Raw genomic sequence first — 25539 nt, forward strand, 5'->3', positions numbered from 1 at the left:
CAGTTTGCTGTTTCTATTTAAATTCACCAGCTAAATACAAACAGACTTCAAGTGCTATTTTTGAGGCACCGAGTAGCCACAGCTTGCACATTGCCTTGCAGTGAAGCTGACAGAGGCAACAGACAAAGATGCTGTGAAAATCAGTGTTACAGACGAAAATTCTCTGAAAGGAAGACTAAGGAGATAGAAAAGCAAATATCTAAAAGCCACACAGAAGCAGTTTTTGTATCATTTCAAAGGTGAAATCAAGGCACCGACAAACAAACAAACTTGAACAAATGCTCTTCATTTTTGCCAACTTACAAGTCTAGGAAGTGGCACAGGCAGAAGTTCTGATGCATTTGTTCTCTGAAAAGCTTTGGTGATCAGACACACCTTTTTACAAGCTATCAGGACAAAAAAGAAACTGCATTCCCAAAAATTGCCTTACTGATGCTCTCTGCCAACAGCCCATTCTAATTTTTCAAGATAATCAACCTTTACCCAAAAAAGGCCTCATGTATGCTGTAGTATTACACTGCTCTTCTATGCTTTTTGAATGACTTGACGTTTCTTTGAATGCTTTCTTTATGTTGGCAGTTCTTTACAACACCACACTGCCCAGGAGACCACATTTGTCAAATTACACAATCAAAGAACTCATTACTCCTGGACTCTGAGCAATTCAGCTCTATGGAGCTTTTATATTCTAACGAATCCTTAAAAGCACTAGCTGCTGCTTCCCCACCCTCCCCTCCAATTAAACACACAAGGGGAGCAAGAGCCACATTAGCTTGATCTGAAAAGGCAAGATGCTTAAAACTTTCACATAAATCCACCTGAGGGATATAGCTGGGAAAGAAGGGACTTTTTTTGTATTTTTTCCTTCTGAGGATGAAAGCATTGGCCAAATAATCTACACAATAGCCACACAGCATAAAACACACACAAAGTATTAAAAAGGTCCCAAATTTTGACTCTTATCAAGCATTTCCTCTTATTTTCACAACAATTACAAGAAGCATTACCTTAAAAAACCACACACATTATTTAAAAAAAAATTCCTACGCATATTCCATGAGTGACCCTTAACCTTTGTTTTACACAAAAGATAATTCAGAAAATTACACTCTGATTCCCTGAACTGTTAAATAGCTCCTTTAAGCATAAGCAAAAACACAATGGTCAAAATGATATTTATTTAAACAAAGAAGGTATTATGTGGTAAATCGGTGTACTAAAAGAGGCTAGGGAGACCAAAGCAGCCCTTCTGAACCCAGAGTTGCAAGTTCAGTTTCCACATCAGTTCACAAAATTCAGTTCAGGCTTCAGGAATGCTTTCAAAAAATAAAGACAGGTGGCCTGGCATCTTCATTCATCTCCTGACAAGAGATAACATACATCTGAAAGCTCAAGCTTTTCAGGCAACTAGAACTGAGGTCTTCATTGAATGTTCAGAAAGAGACCCTAGCTACAAACTACCAAAGGTAGAAGAAATTACAAACCAAGTTCCAGCTTCTGAATTTAGACACTGTCTCATGTTCTACTGTCATAATTTGCATACTTGATACACCTTATGCAGAAAGCCTTAGACAAAATAGGTTTGGATGCATCAGTTGTATGACACCTCCCATGCAACAGAGGACAACAGATCAAGACTGGTAAAGTTAAGAGATTCTTATAACACAGAATGCTGTATTTCTGCTCATTATCTTCCTAGCATTTCATACCCAGAAAGAAGATAAATGCTAGGTAACTAGAATGGAAGAGTTGTCAATCACCCAAAGCAAAACATATGGGAAATCAAGAGAATTAAAACAGACAGAGAAGTCCCGGAGCTGTCACAGCCATATATTGCACCTGAGGCCAGAGACTGCCTGTGCGTAAGCCACGTGACTAGCTGTAGAGTTGACTGAAAATATTAGATACTGCCAATAAAAAGAAAATACTAAAAAAATATGACTCAAAAGGACAGACTCTGTTCTAAACATCTCAATTGACAGAAGACAAAACTGCACATTGAAAAAATATTTCATAGCCACACATATCAGCTCTTTTTATTTAATGGCATAGCAAAAGAAATACTTTTTCTTGGAAGCAGGGACTTCAGGAGGCATGCAACCTCAGGATCCCAGGAGACAGCTTACGAAATTCTAAATAAAAAGTTCATCTTTACTCAGCTTGCCTGCTGCAGAACTACAGTTTTCCACAACCACAGCAGAAGCAAAGGCTTCTGCACTCTCACCCTTCCTCCAGGGTAAAGAGACCTACTCTCATCATGAGACATATTCCATTATCTGTCAGTGTCAGTGCAGGAACATTATGTAGTGGAATTCTTTTGGAAATGATCAAAGTTAAACCTTACTAAAATACATGCCATCAGATTAATCCACTTCACATACAGTGGTCTCACGGAATCACAGAATCGCAGGGGTTGGAAGGGACCTCGAGAGATCATCGGGTCCAACCCCCCTGCCAAAGCAGCTCCCCAGCTCATACTGCACAGATAGGCGTCCAGATGGGTCTTGAATATCTCCAGAGATGGAGACTCCACCACCTCCCTGGGCAGCCTATCCCAGGGCTCTGTCACCCTCACTGTGAAAAAGTTCTTCTGCATGTTGGTGCGGAACTTCCTGTGCTCCAACTTGCAGTTGCTCCAGTCCTTTAATCATCTTCATGGCCCTTCGCTGGACTCTCTCCAGGAGACCCCTGACTTTTTTATACCAGGGAGTCCAGAACTGGATACAACACTCCAGGTGGGGCTTGGCCACGCTCCTTTTGATGCACCCCAGGATCCCATTGGCCCTCTTAACCACCAGGGCACACTGCTGGCTCATAGTCTCACCTGTGGTATGTTTTGAAATAGTTAACACTTTGTCTTCTGATAGATTCTTGCAAAACTTCAGACTTACTGCCACAAAATTCTTCTCCAACTTGCATCAACCTATAATAATAAAACAAAGTTTTAAAGGATTTATTTGTTAATGCTGTTTCAACTTCAATTACAAGCCTAAGTCATTACCATGAGCATACATGTGTCTCCATAAAAGCAGAGCACCAATGTTAAGTGGCAAATACTTCACCCATTCCACACAAGTCCACAACACATTTCCCTCCAAATCCTATCATAACATCCCATACACAAAGAGCCACAAGCAAAATAAATGTCCTTTTGAGATCCCATTACGCAGGGCAAGCTGTATAGCTGAGTTTGTATCTGTTGTTTTATTAACAAAACAGGAGGATATAATGCTGTACAGGTTAGCAGTACCACTCTATTTTACTGCTCTTGATCAAGAGTCCCTTTAAAAGCTTTAAGAAACATGAAAATCATCAGATTTGCAAATCTGAAATCTTAGAAGTGGACAACACTGAAATCATACTGCACTTAAGCAATACTTGAGCAGCAATCTATGCTACCTATTCTAAGTACATCCTCATAAACTCCCACATAAAGAAGTGCTCTTCAAACTATCAGTAGGTATAAGCAAAGTTGGCATCAGAATGTGAATAACAGCCTTAATTAACTCCACTATCTTATCAGAGTTCAAGTTTGTGCACATGCATTACACGTTCCTCTGACCACATAAGTATACCTGCTGATAACATCAAGTACAAATATGAAGTCGTCATATTTGAAATTAGACAGATCTGTTCCCAGAAGATATGTTTTCACTTTCAGTTGAACATCCTACAAAACACAAACAAGTTTTTGTATACTTAATACACTGGATACAAAAAGGTGAAGGCTCAGGTGCCTGATTCATTAACACTTCTTGCTTTGTTTGCACTTATAGCTTCTTTTTGAGATGTAGAGTAAAACTCCATTTTCTGTAACATAACTTCTCATTGACTTTCTAAAACAATATTACAATCAGTTTCTTTAAAACGCTCTAACACAAGGTCAATTCTAGATGCTTTACTGTCACTGCAAAAACAGAACTCTGAATTCAGTCATGTAAACAGTTTACAGCTTTTTCATCACATATTTGGGGTCTTACTGCACATCAAACCAATCCTGCAGTCAGACCAAGAATCAGGCAGGTTCACAACACTTCAAGTTTTCCATAGCTATCGTTATTCCAGAAACATAATCTATCAGAGAAAAGCATAAGAGATAAAAAAAACATAGATTGTGTGGCAGCACACAGGTTGGGAAAAGTGGAATCAGGATGAAAGTCATGTTACTGTGTTTTGGTATCCTGACTATGCCAGCATAGCGACAAAACAGTCACTGAGTCACAGAAATTAAATTTCCATGGTTTTGACATCTTTAGCTCAAAACAAATCTCTTCAGTCTCTCCAGGGCTTCAGTATAACTGCAATTATTACCAGGGAGGGGTTGGGAGAGGGAGGAGATAAATATTTAGGAAAAAAGCCAAAACCATACCTGCCATATTCGTGAAAGCCCATGTTCTAATTTCTTTTTTACATAGCTGCGGTCAAAACTGTTCTCCTCAGTGCCAATCACATTGCTGCCATCTGAAACTGAAGGTGAAAGGCATTGTAGGCATTTCCAAAAGCTTTGAAATGTATCCTACTTTTCTACCCATAATGAAACTTCTGTATTAGTCATTATCATGTTATCCATTATGCAAACTCCAGGAGAGCTCCATTGCACTAAACTCTTGAAAAGAAATGAATAAAGCACATATTAATATTATATGCTAACGCAGACTAGGAGAGCATCTAATTGCTTTGATGTAAGCACGATGCCCTATTCAATAAAAATAAAGATGAGAGTAACAGATACTGATATTTCAAATATAAAAGATTAAGTCTAATGCTGAAGTGAGCACTGCTTATCCTCTGAAAGATTCTCTAAATGTTCTACCTTCGTAGACAAGAATAATGAGCTTAATTTCACAGCAAGATTTTAACTTTCTGCCTGAGTAAATTGTCTGCAGCTGAAACTTTCTCCACAAACTATGCAAACAACATAGCATGGGCTTTTCTTTCTCCCTGCCCACTAATTTAAGCTTATGCATGACATAATGTAAATTCTAATAATTCTTTCAAATCACTAAAACCTTCATGCCCATAGCACTGGATCACTTTCCAAAATACTTCCTTTGTATGTGGCCCCTTCTCTCCCCATGGAGGAAACATATTTTATTTCCATTTTTAAAAATAGTAGGTAATATTTTGTATGTAGTTTCTGAGCATACAGTTGTGGTTACAGTTGCAATCTGTAATAGCACAGTGTCATGCAGTTTGTTTCACAGCCTATGACTGACCCCAGAAAGCTCCGCCTTTAGCCAGACTATACATACAAACTTTTCCCATGATAAGAAAACTCTGCTGTTCCTGACAAGGAGGAAAACTCTGCACGTCCTTTAGCCCAAACCCGTTAGTGATTTGACATGAAAAATAAAAATTCACCTAAATATTCACTGGACCATTATGAAGTGTTCAGCCCTCCTTCTGGCCCATCATTCAAGAGGTTGAGAACACAGAAAATTAAGATTGCCTGTAGTACCCCAGCATCACCATTCACCTCAGACCTGTCTTTCCATCTTTTCTGCAACCTCCAGCTAGTTTTTAGTACCTGAGAAGACTACTCCCTCCCTTGTTCCTGGCCCAGACTCTCTCATCTCTACCTCCACACATGGGCACCAAACTCAAAGCCATTTCTTTCACTTATTCCAGCATTTCCTCTCAAAAACCTCCACCCAGCCCCAAGCTACCCTTTCACATGTTCATCAGGCAGTCTCATCCCTGCTGCCTAAGCTTCCCAGGAACAGGCAGCGCAAAGCCCAAGTCCTACAGGAACCTGGAGACAGAAATGGAAGTAAAAAATAAAATGAAAGTTTCATACAGTATCACGGGCAAGACAGTCTTTGGGCCTACCTGGAGAGTAAGAGGACATGTCTAACAGACTAGGTCATCCTAACTTCCTTGACTTAGATTACATTCTTGAAAAATGGTTTCTTTTTAATCTGTTGAACTTCAAGACCAAGTAGATACATCACTGCGATAATGTAAAAAGGAAGGTAAAGAGTAGAACAATTAACAGCTCATCAACAACTTGCAGCAGCAGCCCTAACTTGTAGAACACGTTTTTTGGGAGAGGCAGGAAATAATTTCCAGTTTCAGCAAGATATTTGGAAGAGATCCAAGGCCATGGACCCAACTGTCTCCTTGGGATAACATGCAGCTTCCACTCTGGTAGACGGGGCTAAGCCTGTGAAGCACACTCAGCCCACGTGCAGCTCCAGCAGCTTTTCATTCATGAGCTGAATTCATCAGGGCAGGGACAGGATTTTACCTGGTCATTCAAATCTAGTAATGAGAAAAATGCCAACTGCATACTGAATCCCTGTTGCAACAGTATTCCTTACATGGCAAGGTGCTAACAGGACCACAGTGAGAGCTAATCCTGACTGACCTTTGCAGTTCATCATCAGTAGGCTTGATAGTTTCTTCTCCAGAAAGCCTCCTGGCTTTATTTCAGCTTCCTTAGAGCCAGTAGCAATTTCTCATGTCTAATTTTGCTGTCTACTGAAGAAGAGTCCAGAACCATAAAGAACCTATATCTACCCTCCATTTGCCAGTGCTAAGAAATTTTTTGTCAACAACAAAAGCACTCTTCACCATGTCATTCCATGCCCTGAATCCAGACCATGGAGTCTAGATTAATATTGGGTAAATACCATGAGCACCTTACTCATGAGCCCAGTAAGGAATAGGAAGTCAGATACAAGGCTTAAATCAACCTTTCCAGAGGTGTGCAGAACATACCTCCACAGCATTGTCTGGACAACTGCACATTTAAGAGGAGGAAAGAAAGAGTCATCCCCTGAACACAATCATTGTGACTGGTACCAGATACTTCAGACAATTCAATTAAACCAAAATACAAAAGAGCACAGCAGAATCTGACCATGTCTGACCATATTTTCTTTAGATCATCTGGTGCTCCCCATCAAGCAAGCAGTTTCCTTCTGTCTCAATCACTAATCATGATTAGCACTTAGCAGTGTTTCATGTTCCCAGTCCTAGGTCAGAATCTCTCTAAGTAAAGAGCATGATGCGCACTTTCATTCTCCCCATCAATGACCTAGTTTTTGCTTTGACTTTTTCAGAGTACACTTCTCCAAGAAAGAAGTATTAGCATTTCCCCTCTCAATAAAACATTAAAATTTACTCTAAATATATATTACCTATGATATGAACTCATATAAGCATAATAGGAACAACAAAAATAATACGAAACCTTCCACATCTGTAGCTCCATTTAAATTAAGCAAATGTGGGAAATACAGTTACTGAGAAGGATGCTGGCCATGCTTAATTTCTTTCAAGTGGAGTTATTTGATGTGTCTGGGCACATTACTAAACTAAAATCCTTAGCAAACACTGAGGGAGCTTCATCTGTGAGCTCAGGATTACAATGGCAAACATATAAACACTATGAAAAGGAATTTTCAAGCCAATTAATTTCAAATTCGTCTGCCCATGAGGCTGGACCTCAAGGATACAGAACCAGTACTACTGGCTACTGTATGTAGCCAAATATAAAAGCTCTGGTACTTTCAATTGCACTTCTCCTAACAACTAAAAACATAAAATATATTCTGGAATTTGGGGTTATATACATTTCTTCCAAAAATTTCTTTCTGTTTCAAGTCCTTGAGACTGCTTTTGCAGGTGAACCGAGAGTTTCAAAATAAGGAGATAAAAGGCTGCTTGATGGGAAAACAAACCTCAGACACAATTTCATACTATACTGTTGCAGGGCACTCAAAGAAAATGTTCCTTATGGAAGAAAAATCATAAACCGAGTATTAGGCACTGCATAAATAAATTATAATTTAGTAACTGTATCTAAGTATGCTCCTCTTTCTCCCGAAAGCAATAATTCTGACAAATGCATTTTCAAAAGTGGTTTATCATGGAAGAGTAAACAAAATATAAATAGAAAGAAAACCCAGCTAGAGAAATACTAAACAGATTTATCCTTTATCTGACTATATTATTAAAAAAAGCCAGCTATCTTAGTCACAGAACACTCTTCAGAAGCTTCTGCAACCTCCTCTACACTTCCACAGGGTGAAGCCAAGCCCAAGTAAGTGTGCTGGTTTGGGTTAAGATAGAGTTAATTTTCTTCACCATTCGTACAGGTCTCTGTTTTGGACTGGTCCTAGAAACAGTGATGATAACAGAAATGTGTTTCTTGTAGCTGAGCAGTGCTTACACAGAGCCAAGGGCTTTTCTGCTTCTCACATGACCCCACCACCAAGTGGGCTGGGGGCGCACAAGGAGTTGGGAGGGGACACAGACAGGACAGCTGACCCCAAATGACCAAGGGATATCCCATCACATACCATATGACATCATGCCTAACCTATAAAGCTGGGGGAAGAAGAATGGGGGAGACACACACATTCAGGGTGATGGTGCCTATCTTCCAAGTCACCATTATGCGTGACAGAGCTCTACTTTCCTGGGGATGGCTGAACACCTGCCTGCCCACGGAAGGTGGGAATGAATTCCTTGCTTGTCTTTGCTTCCATGTACAACTTTTGCTTTCCCTGTTAAACTGTCTTTACATCAACCCACCAGTTTTCTCATTTTGACTCTTCTGATTCTTTTCCCCCATCCTGCCAGGGGGTAGTGAACAAGCAGGTGCATGGGGCTTGGTTGCTGGCTGGGGTAAAACCACAATGAATCAGTATCTCTGACCTATTCTCAAGACTAACACCATCGCCCTCATGCTCACAAACTGCCATTTATGAGGGAATAGTTGGACAGGTTCACATGGATGCTATTGTTCAATAAAAATCCATGGAATATTCTCTCTGCAATCTCCTGCTTTGTGGCCAGGCATGCTAAGTGGTCTGGTTTCCAGTCTTTTAATGAAATATAGTGCAGCTAATTTCATATCTGCAAATATGTTTAAATTCAGAATGATTGCCCTGAAAAATCAAGGTTTAGATAAAGCTTCAGAAGCATTTACAATTTTTGCTTGAAAGAATTTGGAACAGGTAGCAAAATATATAAATATTCATAATTTCACATAAAAATGTGAATCAGAATCAGCCAGGAGTTATTCTTCCAGTTGTCTGATTTAAATACAGTAATTTTTCAGGTTTCTCAGGATTTCTTTAAAGTTCATAAAGGCAGCCTTCAGTCATAACAAAAGGTTTTTGTTTAATCCTTGCTAGGCAGACAGGGAGAAAAAGAGAAAAGAGGAAAAAATAACCAAATCAGTGTCCTCTAGCTTCATTCTTTGAATGCCAAGCAGGTCTTGAACAGAACTTACACAGTAATATAAACCGAGTGCTTTAAAAATTAAAATGGTTGAAATTAAATGTATATGTACATATATGTATGTGTGTGTATATATATATATATACACACACATCATTTTCTTCTTCCTTTTCAGTGAACAGTGAATCTGTTACAGCTATTACAGCTGTTACCAACTCTTACCACTAGGACTATACGTGCAAAATCAGAAGTTTGAATGCTGTAGTCACCATTTTGCTGCTCAGTTTCCGTTCTTCTGACAAATTCGTGCCTCAGGAAAACATGTGAATCGCATCAACATCACAGTAACTTTTATGGTCTGTGAAAATCCAGGTGAACCAGACAGGGACTGCACAAACCCACACAATTTTGAAGTTCACTTTGCTTTGAGTAGGGAAGACACAAAATGACCCATACAGGTCCCTTCAAAACTCATTTTTCTTTGATTCTATATCATAAACACAAACAATGGTTTAACCCTGACCAACAGTGCAATGATAAACTTGCCAGTAAAGAGTTTATTTTCAGGGATGAAAACCTTTATCACAGCAATTTGCTGTTTACTACATGAACAACAAAATCACAGAATAAGTAGCAGTTCATTAAACATGACATGCAACTCATTTCATGCTGTGGAGTTTATATAGTTCACTATTTATATTCAGTATGATTAAACTGCCTACATGTGAACACTGAATTCTATCTTTCCAACAGTATCGTATAGAGCAATGATTTATGTGTTGTTATTGATGATTCATAGAACTATCAATACTATGTATTTCACAGAATCAAAGAACGTTAGGAGTCAGAATGGATCTCAGAAGATCATCTAGTCCAACTGCCCTGCCAGAGCAGGATCACCTAGACAAAATCACACAGGAACACATTCAGGTAGGTTTGAATGTCTCCAGAGAAAAAGATTCCACAACCTCTCTGGGCAGCCTGTTCCAGTGCTCTGTCACCCTCACAGAAAAAGTTTCTCCTTATATTCACATAGAACTTCCTATGCTCCAGCTTGCACCCAATGCCCATTGTCCTATCGCTGGCCATCACTGAGAAGAGCCTGGCTCCATCCTCCTGATTCTTGCTCTTTACATTAATACAAACATTAATAAGGTGACCTCTCAGTCTCCTCATCTCCAAGCTAAAGAGGCCCAGCTCCCCCAGCCTCTCCTCATAAGGAAGGTGTTCCACTCCCTTCTTCATCTTGGTGGCCCTGCGTTGGACTCTTTTGAGGAGTTCTATGTCCTTCTTGAACTGAGGAGCCCAGAGCTGGACACAATATTCCAGGTGTGATCTCATCAGGGCAGAGCAGAGGGGGAGAAGGGCTTCTCTTGACCTACTAACCACACCCCTTCTAATACACCCCAGGATACCATTGGCCTTCTTACCCACCAGGGCACATTGCTGGCTCATGGTCATCCTGCTGTCCACCAGGACCCCCAGGTCCCTCTCATTTACGCTGCTCTCCAACAGGCCAGTCCCCGACCTATACTGGTACCTGGGGTTGTTCTTCCCTACATGGAAGTCCCTTCACGTGCTCTTGTTAAATCTCACTAAAGTTCTCCCCACCCAATGCTCCAGCCTGCCTAAAGCCTTGCTGAATGGCAGCACAGCCCTCTGGTGTGTCAGCCACCCCTCCCATTTTTGTGTCACCAGCAAACCTGCTGACTGTACATTCTATTCCTTCGTCCAGGTCATCAGTGCATACATTAAATAGTACAGGTCCCTGTGCTGACCCCTGAGAGACTCCACTACATACAGGCCTCCAGCCAGACTCTGTCCCATTGACCAAAACTCACTGGCTTCTTCCCTTCCATCAGCTCTCAATTCACCCCACTACTTGACCTTCCAGACCACACTTCCACAGTTCAGCCATGAGGATGCTGTGGGAGACAGTGTCAAATGCTTTACTGAGGTCAAGATAGACCACATCTACTGCTCTGCCATCATCTGTCCACCTGGTTACATCCTCATAAAAGGCTATTAGATTAGTCAAACATGACTTCCCCTTGGTAAAACCATGTTGACTGCTCCTAACAGCCCTCTTATCCTTAATGTGCCTAGAGACACAGGGTAAGTCTTTCCATCACCTTTCCAGGGATGGAAGTGAGGCTGATCAGTCTGTAGTTACCCAGGTCCTCCTTTCTGCCCTTTTTGAAGGCTGGAGTAACATTTGCTTCCCTCCAGTCCTCAGGCACCTCTTCTGTTTCCCAGGATTTGGCAAAGATGATGGATAGTGGCCTAGCAATGGCTTCTGCCAGCTCCCTCAGCACCCTCAGGTGCAGCCTGTCTGGACCCATGGATTTATGGATGTCCAGACAGCTTAATTCATCCCTGACACAAGCGTCATCAATCAAGGCAGACTCATCATTTATCCTGACTTCCTCCAGGGCTTCAGCCGTCTGGGGCTCTTGCAAACAGTCTCCAGCAGTGTAGACAGAGGCGAAGAAAGTATTCTGTAAGTCTGTCTTCTTACTATCCTCAGTCACCACGGCACCCACCTCATTCAACAGAGGGCCTAAATTGCCTCTACCATTTGTTTTGTCTCCAGTGTATTTGAAGAAGCCTTTTTTATTGTCCTTGGCGTGCCTTGCAACGTTTAATTCCAGAGGCCTTAGCTTTCCTAGTTTCTACCCTACCTGCCCTGACAACAGTCTTATATTCCTCCCAAGTGGCCATCCCCTCCTTCCATGACCTGTAGACTTTCTTCTTCCACTTGTTTGCCCAGCAGTCCCCTGTTTACCCACACAGGTCCTCCACCTCCCTTTCTTGACTTCTTTCCCATTGGGATGCTCTGACTTGAGCTTGGAAGAAGTGGTCCTTGAATATGGACCAACTGTCTCAGGCCCCTTTTCCTTCCAGTACCCTGTCCCATGGGATTTCCCCCAGTAATTGCTTGAAGAGGCCAAAGTTGGCCCTGCTGAAGTCCAGGGTTGCAGTCCTACTTGATATTCTCTTCCTACTGCGTAAGATCGTGAACTCCAGTATCTCATGGTTGCTGCAGCCCAGTCTACCCTCAACCTTCACCTTTTCAATCAGTTCCTCCTTGTTAGTAAGTACAAGATCCAGCAGCACTCCTCTCCAGTAGGCTCATCCACCATTTGCATCAGGAAGTTATCATCAATGCACTGGAGGAACCTCCTGGCCTGTGAGCAGCTGGCTGTGCCAGCCTTCCAGCAAATATCTGGGTAGTTAAAATCCCCTCTAAGAACCAGGGCCTGCAATTTCAAGGTTACTGTCAGCTGCCTGTAGAAGGCCTCATCAACTTCCTCTTGATCAGGCGGCCTGTACTAGACACCCACAACATTATTACCCATGCTAGCCTGTCCTTCAATTCACATCCACAAACTCTCAACTTGTTCTTTGTCTGTTCCCTGGACAGAACTCAATACATTCTAGTTGCACTTTCACATAAATAGCAACTCCACCTCCTTTCCTTGTTGGCCTGTCTCTCCTAAAAAGGACATAGCCATCCATGGCCACATTCCAGTCATGTGAGTTGTCCCACCAAGTCTCTGTAATTGCAACTAGATCACGACCCCTTGACTGCATGCAGATTTCCAACTCCTCCTGTTTATTCCCCATACTGTGTGCATTGGTGTACAGGCATTTCAGGGAGCAAGCCAAGTACACCATTTTTGCCTTTGGGAGGGGTGTGAGGTCTTCTGGTTCTCATTATTACCAGAACACTCCCCCACTGAGAGAACCCAGCAACAACCCCAACCCCCTTTGAACCCAGTTTAAAGCCCTATGGACAAGGGCAGCTAATTCTTTTCCTAGAACCCTAACTCACACCATGATTTACCACTACTCTGTTATAACACTTCAGCAAACTAAATCCCATTAGTATTTCCTATTTCATGAACAATAATAAAATGTCTCAGGCTTTAAAAATTGTTAGGACAGCATTTATGTCTAGAGATAGTTATCAGCTTCCATTTAGTTTATTCCAAGTAATGGGTTTTTTTTTTAATTCATCTTAAATAAAGTAACCATCAAAGACCAGTTCACGCTGTAACTGACAGAACAACGCTCAGTTCTGAACTCAATTCTAGGTAAAAAAAATTAAAAACTCCACATGTTCCAAACAAAAACAAACCATATTGTGAAAGTATTTTGTATTCTATTTTGCTTTTCTATCTCAAACTAGATTAATTTTCTGAAAACAAATAAACAGAGTATTTAACTATATAAAGTAGACACAACTCCTTCCTCAAAAAATGCAGGTGGACAATTACTGTTAAATTAAGCAAAGTACATTTTAGCATCTGCAATGGGCGTTAATAGTCACATTTGTGTGACACACAATCTAGATGAAGTGCAATCTCTTTTCCATAATCCATGCAGGACTTCTTTTGGATAAACGTGACAACAAAAATAGAGTGAGCTATTCATGTAATTCTTGTTTGCTAAGTCCAGCTTCTCACTTCTACAGCTGGGCTCATGCCCTAAGATCACGAGTCCCTCAACAGATTTAAGGTGCTTTCCAAGACTGCTGACATAAACAGGCACAGCAAGAGAAAAATACTTGGACAGCATTGAGTTCTCAAAATGACAGCAGCCAGACACACATACAACAGTTAAGACTACTGCTTCTGTTGCTCCAGTCTGTGGGCTTTAATCAAGGGAACAATTTTAGCACAATCCGAATGATCCCTTCTGACATACCTGTGCTTCCTACAGGAATTGTACTCTTTGCTTTCAGCACATATCACAGCCATTAAATCAATAAATACAGAATGAGACTTCCATGTACAGGTTTAATAATTACTATAGTGTGAGCAGCGACTTCTAGAAAAAACCCAGCTGTTTGGTAGATATTTATAGTCCCTCTAAAATTAAATTATACTTGTAAAATTCCCTTGTGTGTGCTTTACCATTGCCGTGGTATTTGAAAAAGTGATTCAGTAGCTCAAATATATGCTAGCTGTACATTACAGCTAAGCCACAACGTCTCCAGAAACCTGAACAGTGAGTGACAGAAGGTTTAGTGGATTAGTAGTCAAAACACCAAAACACTCTGGCACGCATTTAAAAAGCAATGTATTTAAAATTACTCATGTGACTGAATATACTACTTTATTAGTATAAACCTTTAAAAGGTTTTGCAGAGCAAATGAGTTTCCTTCTTCAGGATACCACAAGTAACCACACCAAGAACTATTTTTAAAATTACATCTGGAGTGGAGCACAGTGTCTACTGTGATAATGCTTCCATGCAATAAACTCATTATGATGCCTGCTTTATTTTACACATGCAGTGTTCACAACAAAATGAAAACAATAGATGAAATGTAATTATCTTAAGTTATTTTATAATTTAAAGTAAGTATTATTGAAAATGGGCAATTAACTCAAAAGTTGAGAATTTTTCTTCCCATGGTGCATCTCAAAACTAAGTATTGAAACACTGAAATTTAATTCTAATATACTTATAAACACTTTCTGCCAAAATTAACAGTTTCAACAAATCCACATTTTAATTTTTTTTTTTTTTAAGATTTCACACAATATGGGAATGACACTCAGAATTTCATTAATTTTTCATATTTATAGGAGGAAGACTAATTAGCATGTTTCATTCTTTTTAAGACTTAAAATCAGTTATAAATCCGTCTTTTGAAGAAAATGTTGGATTTTTGATATATTGTAAGAGGATTTCAGACACATTCTAAGAAGCATAGTATTCCAAGATCTGTTCCTTATTCCTATTTCAATTTTCCCCTTTCTTCTTATCCTCTACCATAAAGGATACAAGCTTTATGCAAATCAGCCAAGGAGGAATAACCCACAGTCCTTGTCCTTCAACAGAAGCCTCACTTTCAGTAAGAAAAGAGCAAACCTATCTGATGCAAATAAATAGAAGTTTTGCATAAACCCCAATACTGCCAAACACAGATATCCTGAGTTAGTGGGAAATTAAAGTGTCTTCAGACACTTTACATTCATTAAGTGTTCATCCAGGAAAATGTAGTTAAGGGGACTTATATGGACAACAGGCAAAGGTTTTGTGCTTCTGTCATAAAAACCCAAACTGGATCATCAATAAAAGAAAACCAAAATTATACTTTAAATTCTTTGCCTTTTCTTTTAAGGGCATCAAGGAAATCGTGTCTTATGATGGATTGACTAGTACAGATGACACAGAACATTAGGGAAATTGCATTTCCTGATAATTTTAATGACAGATTTACAAAAGACTCATTCCCTATTGTTCCAGTCATATTTCATAGTACACAATCCAATCTACTAAGCTTAACATGCAGTGAAAAATTTCAACATTGATCAAAAAATCTGAAATTTCAAATTTTTAGGGAAAAATCTTTTCTAGACATCAACCACAGATGACTTCCAACTTAACAGCACTGTTTAGTATCAAACTGTTTATATCTGTAATACTGGCACATACACATATCCATTAATTTAAAAAAACCCAAACTTCTACAGAAGACTACAAAAATCCAGTGAGCATTTAAGGCCTTACTGCTCACTAAAAGCAACCGAAGGCACTTACTCAAGACCACAGAGGTACCAACTCTCAAATTAACAACTTGAGCAAAAGCAAAGTTATTTCCAGCTATCAGAAGTTTAGTTTCCAGTAGTTTCTTACCAGAAGACACAGCTGCTGCCTCATCTGAGTCATGATTCTCATGCCACTGCATCGTTCGGTAGTAACTGAGCATGACTTCCCAGAGGGCTTTGCAGAGATCAGCAAGGCATGGAATGTAGCTGTCTGATGTAATATGCTACAAAAAACAAAACAACATTGTGAAACTTGTAATTTTTGTTCATTTTTTGCATAGGCAAAACAAACCATACAGAAACTCCATAGTCATACAGCTGAGGTACTTGACGTAGATAAGTTTCATTTTCAAAAGTATCTGAGAGCTGACAAATGCCAGATTTTGGGCAACTAATCAAATGCTGTCTAAAAGTGTAAAGTTTATTTGTTAGCAACTTTTTTGGTTTTGTTCCAATTGGCCCATATATTAACCAGCTCTTGTATTTATGGAACAGCAATGCAGATTTTTGAGGAGTCTTTTAGTAAAAACTTCTGCAAGAGTGATGTCAATATAACCACCAAAATAATCAACCACGGATTCTATAGAGAGCAAACCCTTAACCAAAGCAATCAGTTCCCTCTGAATTGCATCCTCACCCACTGATGTAACCATGGCTTTCTAAACACTGAGTGTCCTTCCTGAGCAATGACTTGCAACAAAACCTTGATATACCTGAATATTACACTTTCTGGACAGTAAACACTGGACTGGACAAATTTCTTCCAAATGCAGATGTGTAACTTATGCCCCTCCTATTTTTCAGCTTTAAAGTAAAAGCTACAGCTTTAAGTTATAAACTACGTGTCTTTACTTACTTTCTATTTAATCACGTTCTCTTGCTTTCTAAGTTTAGATGACGCTCCTGGCAGTAGCACACACCACCCAAGACATTCTCCTACGCTCTGTTTATGATCAAGCACTCACAAAAACCTTAGTAAAAGTACCTGGAGGCCTCACATTAATCATTATGCTTTGCCAATTTCTTGGGTTTGTGGAGGTCTTTATAATCAATTACTATTCTAGTTCTGGTCCCTATCAAAACAGGATGGCTCAAGGATATAAATTCTGGAAACATCAACAAATAAATGTCAAGTTCTTGGTGCATAAAGGATGCAACAATCGAAAATACTACTTGTTTTCTAAAACGCCCTTTAACTGGAGAGTAGATACATATTAAAGTGTCTCAATAGTGCAGTCAGTAATCTCAGATACTATTAACCTTTGCTAAGGATGGAACAGAATAGGACAAGAAGTTTCTCATTTAAACAGTAAGTTGTGCTACTGTTTCAACAGCTCTTTCAGCAATTTCCTCTGCCAACTCATCAGAAACTGTTACTGTATTTCAGGGCTTTAGTAGCTATAAAATCTAAACTTTGTGTAGATGACTATATTTGAAGACACACTGGCTTCCCAGTGGTCAGATTACTATATACCAAGAGAATTCCATTTCCTACTAAGGAAATAAAGAGCTTAATTTCTCTGAATTTATGCTAGAATAAAGAAAAATCAAAACTTGAAGCTGAAACAGCCAAACTGTCCGCTGCTCCAGCAGTATTCAATAGGAGAAGGGATCTAAGATGAGGACGATGGCATATCACTAGGAAAAGAAATTCTCAGTAAGGAAAGTGACTCAGAGTGCACAGGCACATAACTTATATACATGGCTAAGAATTACTGAAAACATTATCCTTTAAAAAAGCTCCACGTTATTATAAGATCCAGCATCTGACTTCAAGAAAAGAAAGAAGCAAAAGAAACTAAAACAAAAAGGAAAAAAACCACTGTAATCCCCCACTACCTATGTAAAATGGAAATGAGCTAAATGAGTTCATTTAGAAAGATTTTTGGAAACACACAACAGAAAATCTACCCAAAAAGGAAGACTACTTTTGCATGACTTCTATTGTTTAATTAGAGTAAGCACTTCATAACCACTTAATACGTTAAGAGCATCCTGGCTTAACAGTGTGGACAGGTTGAAAGGGTTCTCATTGGAACCAGACACATATTTTAGTATTCAAACAATTTACTCTCTGACAACTGAATGCCAGAGATGATCATCTGTTGGTATTTTTTCTAGAGGAAGGTAGAAATGTAATTGCTACAGCAGCCCAGTTTATTCAACTTTGACTTTCACAAATGGAAACAACCAACACTGAACAGCACAGTTTTTAACAGATAACAAAATTTCCCATCTGCAGCCTGTCCCCCAAATACCTCTTACCAAAAGAGTAGAGAAAAATTAAAAAAAAAAATCCACTGAAATTATTACAGTATTCATAGTACATTATAGTCCTAGAGTTTGGGCACCTTCATACAGACTGACAGATTCCAGCTATTTGCAAGCTCACGTAATTAAAGCACCTCAGGAGGGTTCTGCAGAAGGAAAACCAAATAGAAGTAACGAGACAGTAATTTTGTAACCACAGAGTCAAAGCCACTTTCTTTCCATGCATTACAAAATATGGTATTTCCAGTGATTTGAAAGAGCCTTCTGCACTGTAAAGGGTAAGGAGTAACAGCACATACAATGAAGATGTCAGGAGGACCTCAGCAGTACTGTTCATAAATAAAGGAGCTTAGTATCACAAATATCATCAAAGAATGAGAAATAATACTGAAGGGCATATAGAAATCTAAAGAAAAACACTCAGAAAAAAAGTGCATTAGAAACTAAAAAGTGAATACAAAGACACAAAATTGAAGGCTTAATGCAGAAGTATGAGGAGGCTTCAGTCTAGAAAAGAGATCAGGGTATGCTGGCTGTCCTCAATGAGAATTCATCTCAGTGAAATGCAAATACACTCTCATTCCTTTCATTAATAGTTATGTAAATTACTCAAAATAAATTGAGTTTTCATAATCCACTTTCATTCATATGAAGATTCCTAAATTATGTAAGCCCTTTAAGTCAAAGGGGCAACTCTTCACAATGAAATGGTTTTCAACACAGATGTGTTGTTTACTAGTTGAAGCTACACAATCTCAGGAGATCTGAGAAACGAAAGAGCACTGAGTGGATCACAGTATGACTTTTCATCTTCTTGTGATTGTACTTTGATTTAATAAATTGCAACTGGTGGCATGGGTCTCTGAGTCGATGAGGTATGATGAGTCTTCGACTGAAACAAGCGAATGAACAAGTCAAGATGGAAACATAACTTCATGTTTTAAATCAAGGTTACAACCCCCTAAAACATCTCACACTCCCTTCTCCCCGCCAGGGAAGGGTGGAACAGTAAGATCACAAGATAAAGAATTAAAGAGTGAACTAAAAATACTACTCAAATTACAGGAATTAATCCTAATAGTTAAAAAAAAAGCATATGCATGCAAGATACTGCAATAAAAATCTGTACTGGAGGAAAATACCAGTTTATGGGTTTATGCCCAGTCCACGATCTGCCCATCATCAGGCTTTTGCATCTCAGTATTACAGCTGTTTATTACCTTAATACCAAAAGTACAATCAATCTGATAAAATATTAGGGTAATGAGAAAACTCCAATTAAGTTAGCATCTTTGCAAGAATCCTTACTAAAATGCAGTATTACAGAAATTGTGACCTCAGACAAAATGCACTGAAATAAAGTTCAAAGCTAACAGTGATTCCAGTAACTAGCACATTACACTGAAGACATGGGAGTTTTTAAGTCTTCACCTCCTGTTTGTAACCTACAATTCTTTACATTTATTCAGGTGCTGTGTGCACTAACTCCAAAGTGCCAAGATTTAGCGCAATCAAAATCAGCATTAAGCTGTGAATAACCAATCTCTCAACGAGCCTCTGAGTTGTACTAAGAAACTCTAGTAGCTGCAGGCTTATCTTAATAATGAGTCCCTATTTACATAAGGTACACTTACACCTGTGGAAAATTTCAGATTAAAAAATATACATATATGCAAGAACTACATACCGTGCAGAGGTCTTTGTACTGTAACTTCTGAAACTTGGTGTCTGTGTTTCCTGCGCACAGCTCCACGTATCCAAGGACCACTTGAAACACAGTGTTATGAATGGCTTGAGTAAAGTGCATATGTAACTGGTCCATTGCTGTCTGAAAGAAAAGGAATAACATAGCATCAAATTGTAAAATTCAGTTTGTCACACAACAGAGCCTCTCACTGTAAGTCTTTTTTAGTACTGAACACAGAGGACTGTAAGCATGGCTTCCAATCTTTGTTTCAAAAATGCATATCGGACTTGGCAATATGGTAACAAAAAAGAGTTCAGGCATTACCGGTAAAATCCCCTGCCATCCTCCTTCTATAGCTTACCTGGGTTTTTTGACATTATTACTCATAAATATGAATTTTACCTGTATCTATTTCATTACAATTTTAATCATTCGTTCACCCTTCCAATTACTGATGAATGTGCAATTAGACGAGTTGAGACCAGACCTATTTTTCCCACTTTCAACAAAAATAAAATGTTTTTCTTTGCAATTGGTAAAACTAAACCACAGTCTTCAATCCATTAATTTCCCAAACTGAGTTCTTCCTTGAAGAATATAAAGCAGGATTAAGTGTTACAGAAAGGCATGCACATGACATCAATAAATTTCTTACAAAACCCTTTCACAATAAAAGCAAAATATGGCACTTACGTTTTCCAGAAAAAAAGATATCAGTACATGTACTGAACAGTGATGAATATATAAATTCATATATAAGTAATCATTTCAAGTTAGGCTGTTTCCCTAATCTTTTGTTAATAAACTGTACATAACATTAGTCTATTTGACACAATGAATTTTCTCAGTGTATCAAGATATGCTAATACATGATAAATATGATACATAATAATTTATTAAAACATTATTTGATATGCCAGAATGAAGTTATCATTTCCTGCAAATGTGAAAATAGTCCATTTTGCTACTTGCTACTTGAGATTCTCAGCTACTGACAAGAGCTGAGAACACAATTAAGAAATGAACAACAGTTCTGCTCCAATCCCATCACAAATAATCTGCAGCTCATCCCAACTCGAATTAATCAAAGAAAACAGAATGACAAATGAAAACATGAAAAGTACTAAAGATACTTAATATTCCTGTCATTTTGTTTAACGAGGAGAGGTCAAAATCGGAGTTATTTCAGTAATGATGCAACTAAGTTCTTTCCAGAACAAGTTCAAAATACATACTTTAATAGTAATAAAAAGAATGTCAAAACCAAGTCTATCATTAGAATAAAGCAGGCGAAAACCTTGCAGCAAATAACACTTCTAACATAAGTCATAATACAAGTCTAATTAATCTTCTCCCCTCATTTTTAGTTGCAGTCTTTCTCCACTCTTAATTCTGCATTGTCAAAGTATGGAAGAGAAGTGAGTTTCTACCCCATTGCAGAGCTACACTGTCACCACAGTCAAGCCACAGAAGAACCACCCTAGTTTGCCAGAAAAGTTCTAATTAGAAAGAAACAAAAAACAAACAAAAATTGTAAAAACAAACTCCAAAAAAGGCACTCCAATGTCAGCTGTGCTTCTGAATACTGGGAAACAACATTAAACCACTGCCCCCCACGAAGCATAACAAAGAACAAATGGGGCTCTCGTCCCCTCCTTAACAGAAGCAGACACTTTGATATGATTTTTAGCAACTACAGGTAAAAATCTAAGCAAAAATCATCACTGCACTGGCACCATATTTAGCCTCACAGATCACTGACAAAAGATGCCTCCAGGATGACTCCTTTCCCCCCTTTACTTCCCAGGAGCTTGGTACCATATCCCACACATCGAATCTGTTTCAGAAGGAAACGTGTTCACTGCCTTCCCAGAGAAACCATCCTAAGCCTGAAGGCAATGCACCAACAGAAGAGAGCTATATCCAATCAGAGAATTCAGACCTACTCCTATTTACATATAAAAGGATCTAGGCACACAGAGATTCAACACTGAGGACATGACCACAGTGTAAGTATGACACGGTTTGTGTAGTTTTGTTGCCCCAAAGAAAATACTTCCCCATGTTTTCACTCCTGTCACATTTTGACTACAATATAAAATGGGAAGCACACATACATGGTACAGGCTGCATACAGCGCAGTAACAGGGACCTAGCAATGCAAAATAGTATACACAAGCCCAAATGCAATTACTACCACTATAAATAGGGTTGAAATGTGGAACTGTTACAGTTGTACCATGTCCAAAAACTTACACACAGTAAGAGACAATTTTCTTTTAACAATTACTGTTAAATTATACGAGCATTTCTATACTCAGCATGATTCATCAGCATTAGGAAAATAAATTCCCCTTGCAGTACTCAAAGCTTCAGATTGTTCCACTCCTGTTCTTTGTGACTTACTCAGAAGATGAGTACTAACCTGTGTTTTTCCAAGCAGCCTGTAAGCCTGCTGAACCTTCGTATAATGACCCATATCAAAGTTCTTGCATATTTTGGAGAGCGCTACATCCAATTGTTCCTATATGAATGAAGGAAAAAACATGTTAAACACTTAATAAAACCAGGCAAGATAATATATTACTTAACAGCAAATGCAGAAAAGATGCTTATTTAAACAATGCAATAATTATGCTTGTACAATAGCCAAGATTGAACACTACTGGACCATTTTGAGATGCTCAGGTGTTACTTCTTGCAGTCTGCAACAGCTTGGTATGAAATTTCTGTCAACCAAACAGTTCCCACCATTTCCAAGTACTAGTGCAGTACAAAGCATGCTATTTTACTGAAGTCAAACTCAAAGTGATGTTTACTTTGAGTGGAGAAGGTCTAGCAGCACAATATAAGAGAGCTGGGATTTCTAACTTGTTTTACCCTCACCCCTAAGAAAAACCTCTATCTGCGGAGCATGGGGAGGGGTGGTGGTATGATCAGTACCACAGGAGAAGAAAACACACACACACACAATTATGAGTTCTGCTATCAGGGCTGTGTCTGAGCACACAGAACAGCTTTGCAATAAATGAAGTTCATCTATTGTGTGCACTGAATGAAAAAACTACTAAAACAGGATCACATACTTAATGAGTAATAAGGCTTCCAAGAATTCAAGCATGTAGCTTAATAACATAATTCTCACTTAGATGCTGCAATATACTCAGACAGCCTAACTCTAGTTATTTTCAACCAACAATGCAAGAAAGGAAAACAGGAATCAATAAACTAAAACATACACAGCTAGCAGGTATTTTATCTCCTTGCTAATCACTAAAGCCATTTCAATGCCTATTATTTAAGGATGTAGTCTTGCTCTTGCAATTAAAAACCACGGGAGACTGTTTAGTCCCTATATACTTTTACTTGATCCACTGGAAAATTTTCATTAATTACTCATTTGCCACAAAATATTTATGGATTTTAATCATAGCGATTTGGTGGTTTGTTTCTTTTTTGTTGTTGTTGGGTTTGAGCAAGGGTGTGTTTTATTCTGTTGGGTTTCTTTAAGTAGATCAAGATTTTCTTTAAGCTCAAAAAAGGAGTGTAGAGTACAACAAAATACTGCATTTTTTTCTTAAGCAAAACGGTAAAAGGACAAGTAACCTAAAGATTCAGAACTTTAACTTCTATGAAGGGTTACTCTGCAATTTCAACTTCAGCCATATACAGATTTTTTTTTCCCTTGTATCATGAGGAATAGCTGTACAAAGAGAGAAACAGGGATATCAGACTGCCCTCTCAAACACAGAGCACATTTATCTTTTCAGCTACATTTGACAATGACTCCATCCACTACAGACCCCTTGCATTTTATCTGCAACACAGCATAAAAGTAATATCAGTGTTAAAATCTAATTTGCAAGAAAACAAAAAAGATGAATAGATGCAAGTAGAGGCACTCAGCTATCAAGACTAATTAATAAAATATTAATTATCAGCATTTGATTATTATTTAAAGCATGTATTTTACAGGCACACTTTTCAAACCTCAGGATGACTTACAATCACCCATATGTATAGATATAATTCCAGTAGAAAATAAGGTACTTTCACAGGAGGGAAATAAAATACTTCTATAAATTCATACACAGCAAATAAAAATCTTTGGGTATGATTATTTAGCTAGCTAACTACTTCACCAACCAACATGGCATATTATTAACAGATGTAAGTAACAGCACAATTTTCTCTGCAAAGCTGTTACTGGAAGGAAGAAAAGATGCATGTCTCCTTTTAAGTAACTTCAATGTTTGCTCAGAAGGAATAAATGGCACATAAATTAAGGCAACAGGAATGAAAGCTGAGTGATCTTAAGAAAGAAAAAAAGATGAGTTTAATGACTAGCCTATGTGAGAGTGAGAAGAAAACACTCACTCTTCATCAGCTCTTTTGAACCAGTCATGCTCTGAATAGAGCATAGATCAGTGAAAGCATAAAAGAACAAAGGAAAGCTTTGCAAGAAAGCTGAAGTGCAAAGGCATAAATGAAGGAAATTTAAGAACGTTCTAATTGTACAGGGAATTAAATAATGAGGTATGATAAGACATGCACTAATTTGGCAGAGTTGTAGAGAGCTGCCAGGACAACTACCTGCCTTTCCTTATATGCATTACACATGCAGGCATTGCATGTACTACATATACACACCTACACTACTAGACTTGTTACACAAAGCTTGACAAGGTCCAGCTAGAAATTTCCCAGTAATGGAGTTAAAAGAATTCCTATTGTTTAAGAACTTCTTTTTCCCCCACCAATTTCCAGCAAGACCCTTGCCACTTTAAAATAATCTGCTTCTGTGATAGTATCTACCATCTTAAACTCATCTTCTGTCTTAGTCACATCTTTCCCAGATATTCTAAGTCTTACTTCCTCTGGCTTAGCACTGGCCCTATCCAGTTGTCCTCAGTTTGTAGACCTCTTAAACCTCCAGTGAAACTCTGATCTCTTGTGGAGCTTATACAAAACTTTTGGCATACTGCTTTTACTTTTTTTTTTTTTTTTTTTTACTATTCAGGAGCAGCCTAAAGAATTCACAGATGTTCATTAACTGAAAAACACTGTGCATCTTCAGCATACAGGGAGCACACCTTAGATCAAGTACTTGAAATGTGATGTGCCTATTTAATGTGATCACTTGACCACTTGAAGTGGCCACAATTAGTGAGCTGGGCTCGTAAGTTTCATAAAATATTACAGAGCATTTAAGTTGACTGTAGCACAAAAGTCTGCGTGAATGGCAACGATTAGAGCATTTCAAAGTCTGCATTTGAAAGAAATGTGCATGCTTGTAAGACTGCATTAGAAATCTCTAGTATGTAGAGGTTAAATACTAACTTACACTAAACACCAGTATATAAATTCTTACCTCTATTTGTTCCAAGGTGTCTTGCAGTTTTGAATTCAACTCACTATTAAAGAAAGAAATTAACTGTTTAATATCAAACTACTGACCATATTAACATTTCACCAAGTTTCATGTTTCAAAAAAAACTATTTGCTTGCCACTGAGCCACAACATAGTAATTTACCATAATTTATTAACCATTACTGCATCAGACCAACATCACCACTCTACTGTTATTACTGAAAGGCATTTACTGCAGGCATTTGCTAACATCTCTGAACACTTCAAATTAAAATATTTATTACAGCAGCACATTATCCTAGGTTTACAACGCAACAGTTTTAGACAAGACCCCATCCTCCTAGAATTTAGCCAAGAATTCAAAGACATTCCCAACCCTCAAGAAAATTGTGTTCTAAATGTTTTGATTTGGCACTCTGGTCTACAGCAGAACATGACCAGAAAGGCCAGGGCT

At 38.6% G+C, this 25539-nt stretch overlaps 1 protein-coding gene across 4 annotated transcripts in view; it reads right to left on the bottom strand.

Moving 5' to 3' along the window:
• The window catches only part of VPS50 (VPS50 subunit of EARP/GARPII complex), a gene marked incomplete at its 5' end in the record, with an annotated part of 95434 nt that overhangs the window by 44428 nt on the left and 25467 nt on the right, over positions 1-25539 (bottom strand). For 3 of the 4 annotated variants that reach the window (XM_084260156.1, XM_084260155.1, XM_084260153.1), the window contains 7 exons: positions 2825-2923; positions 3576-3670; positions 4370-4467; positions 15845-15980; positions 19715-19855; positions 22140-22238; positions 25086-25128. In XM_084260156.1, the coding sequence (XP_084116282.1) occupies positions 2825-2923; positions 3576-3670; positions 4370-4467; positions 15845-15980; positions 19715-19855; positions 22140-22238; positions 25086-25128 (711 nt within the window). Of the gene's footprint in view, positions 1-2824; positions 2924-3551; positions 3671-4369; positions 4468-15844; positions 15981-19714; positions 19856-22139; positions 22239-25085; positions 25129-25539 lie in introns of all 4 variants that reach the window. The other variant, XM_084260154.1, reaches the window with a different exon arrangement.

Source organism: Gallinula chloropus, assembly GCF_964237585.1.
Source record: "Gallinula chloropus genome assembly, chromosome: 2".
In the NCBI taxonomy this organism is placed as follows: domain Eukaryota; kingdom Metazoa; phylum Chordata; class Aves; order Gruiformes; family Rallidae; genus Gallinula; species Gallinula chloropus.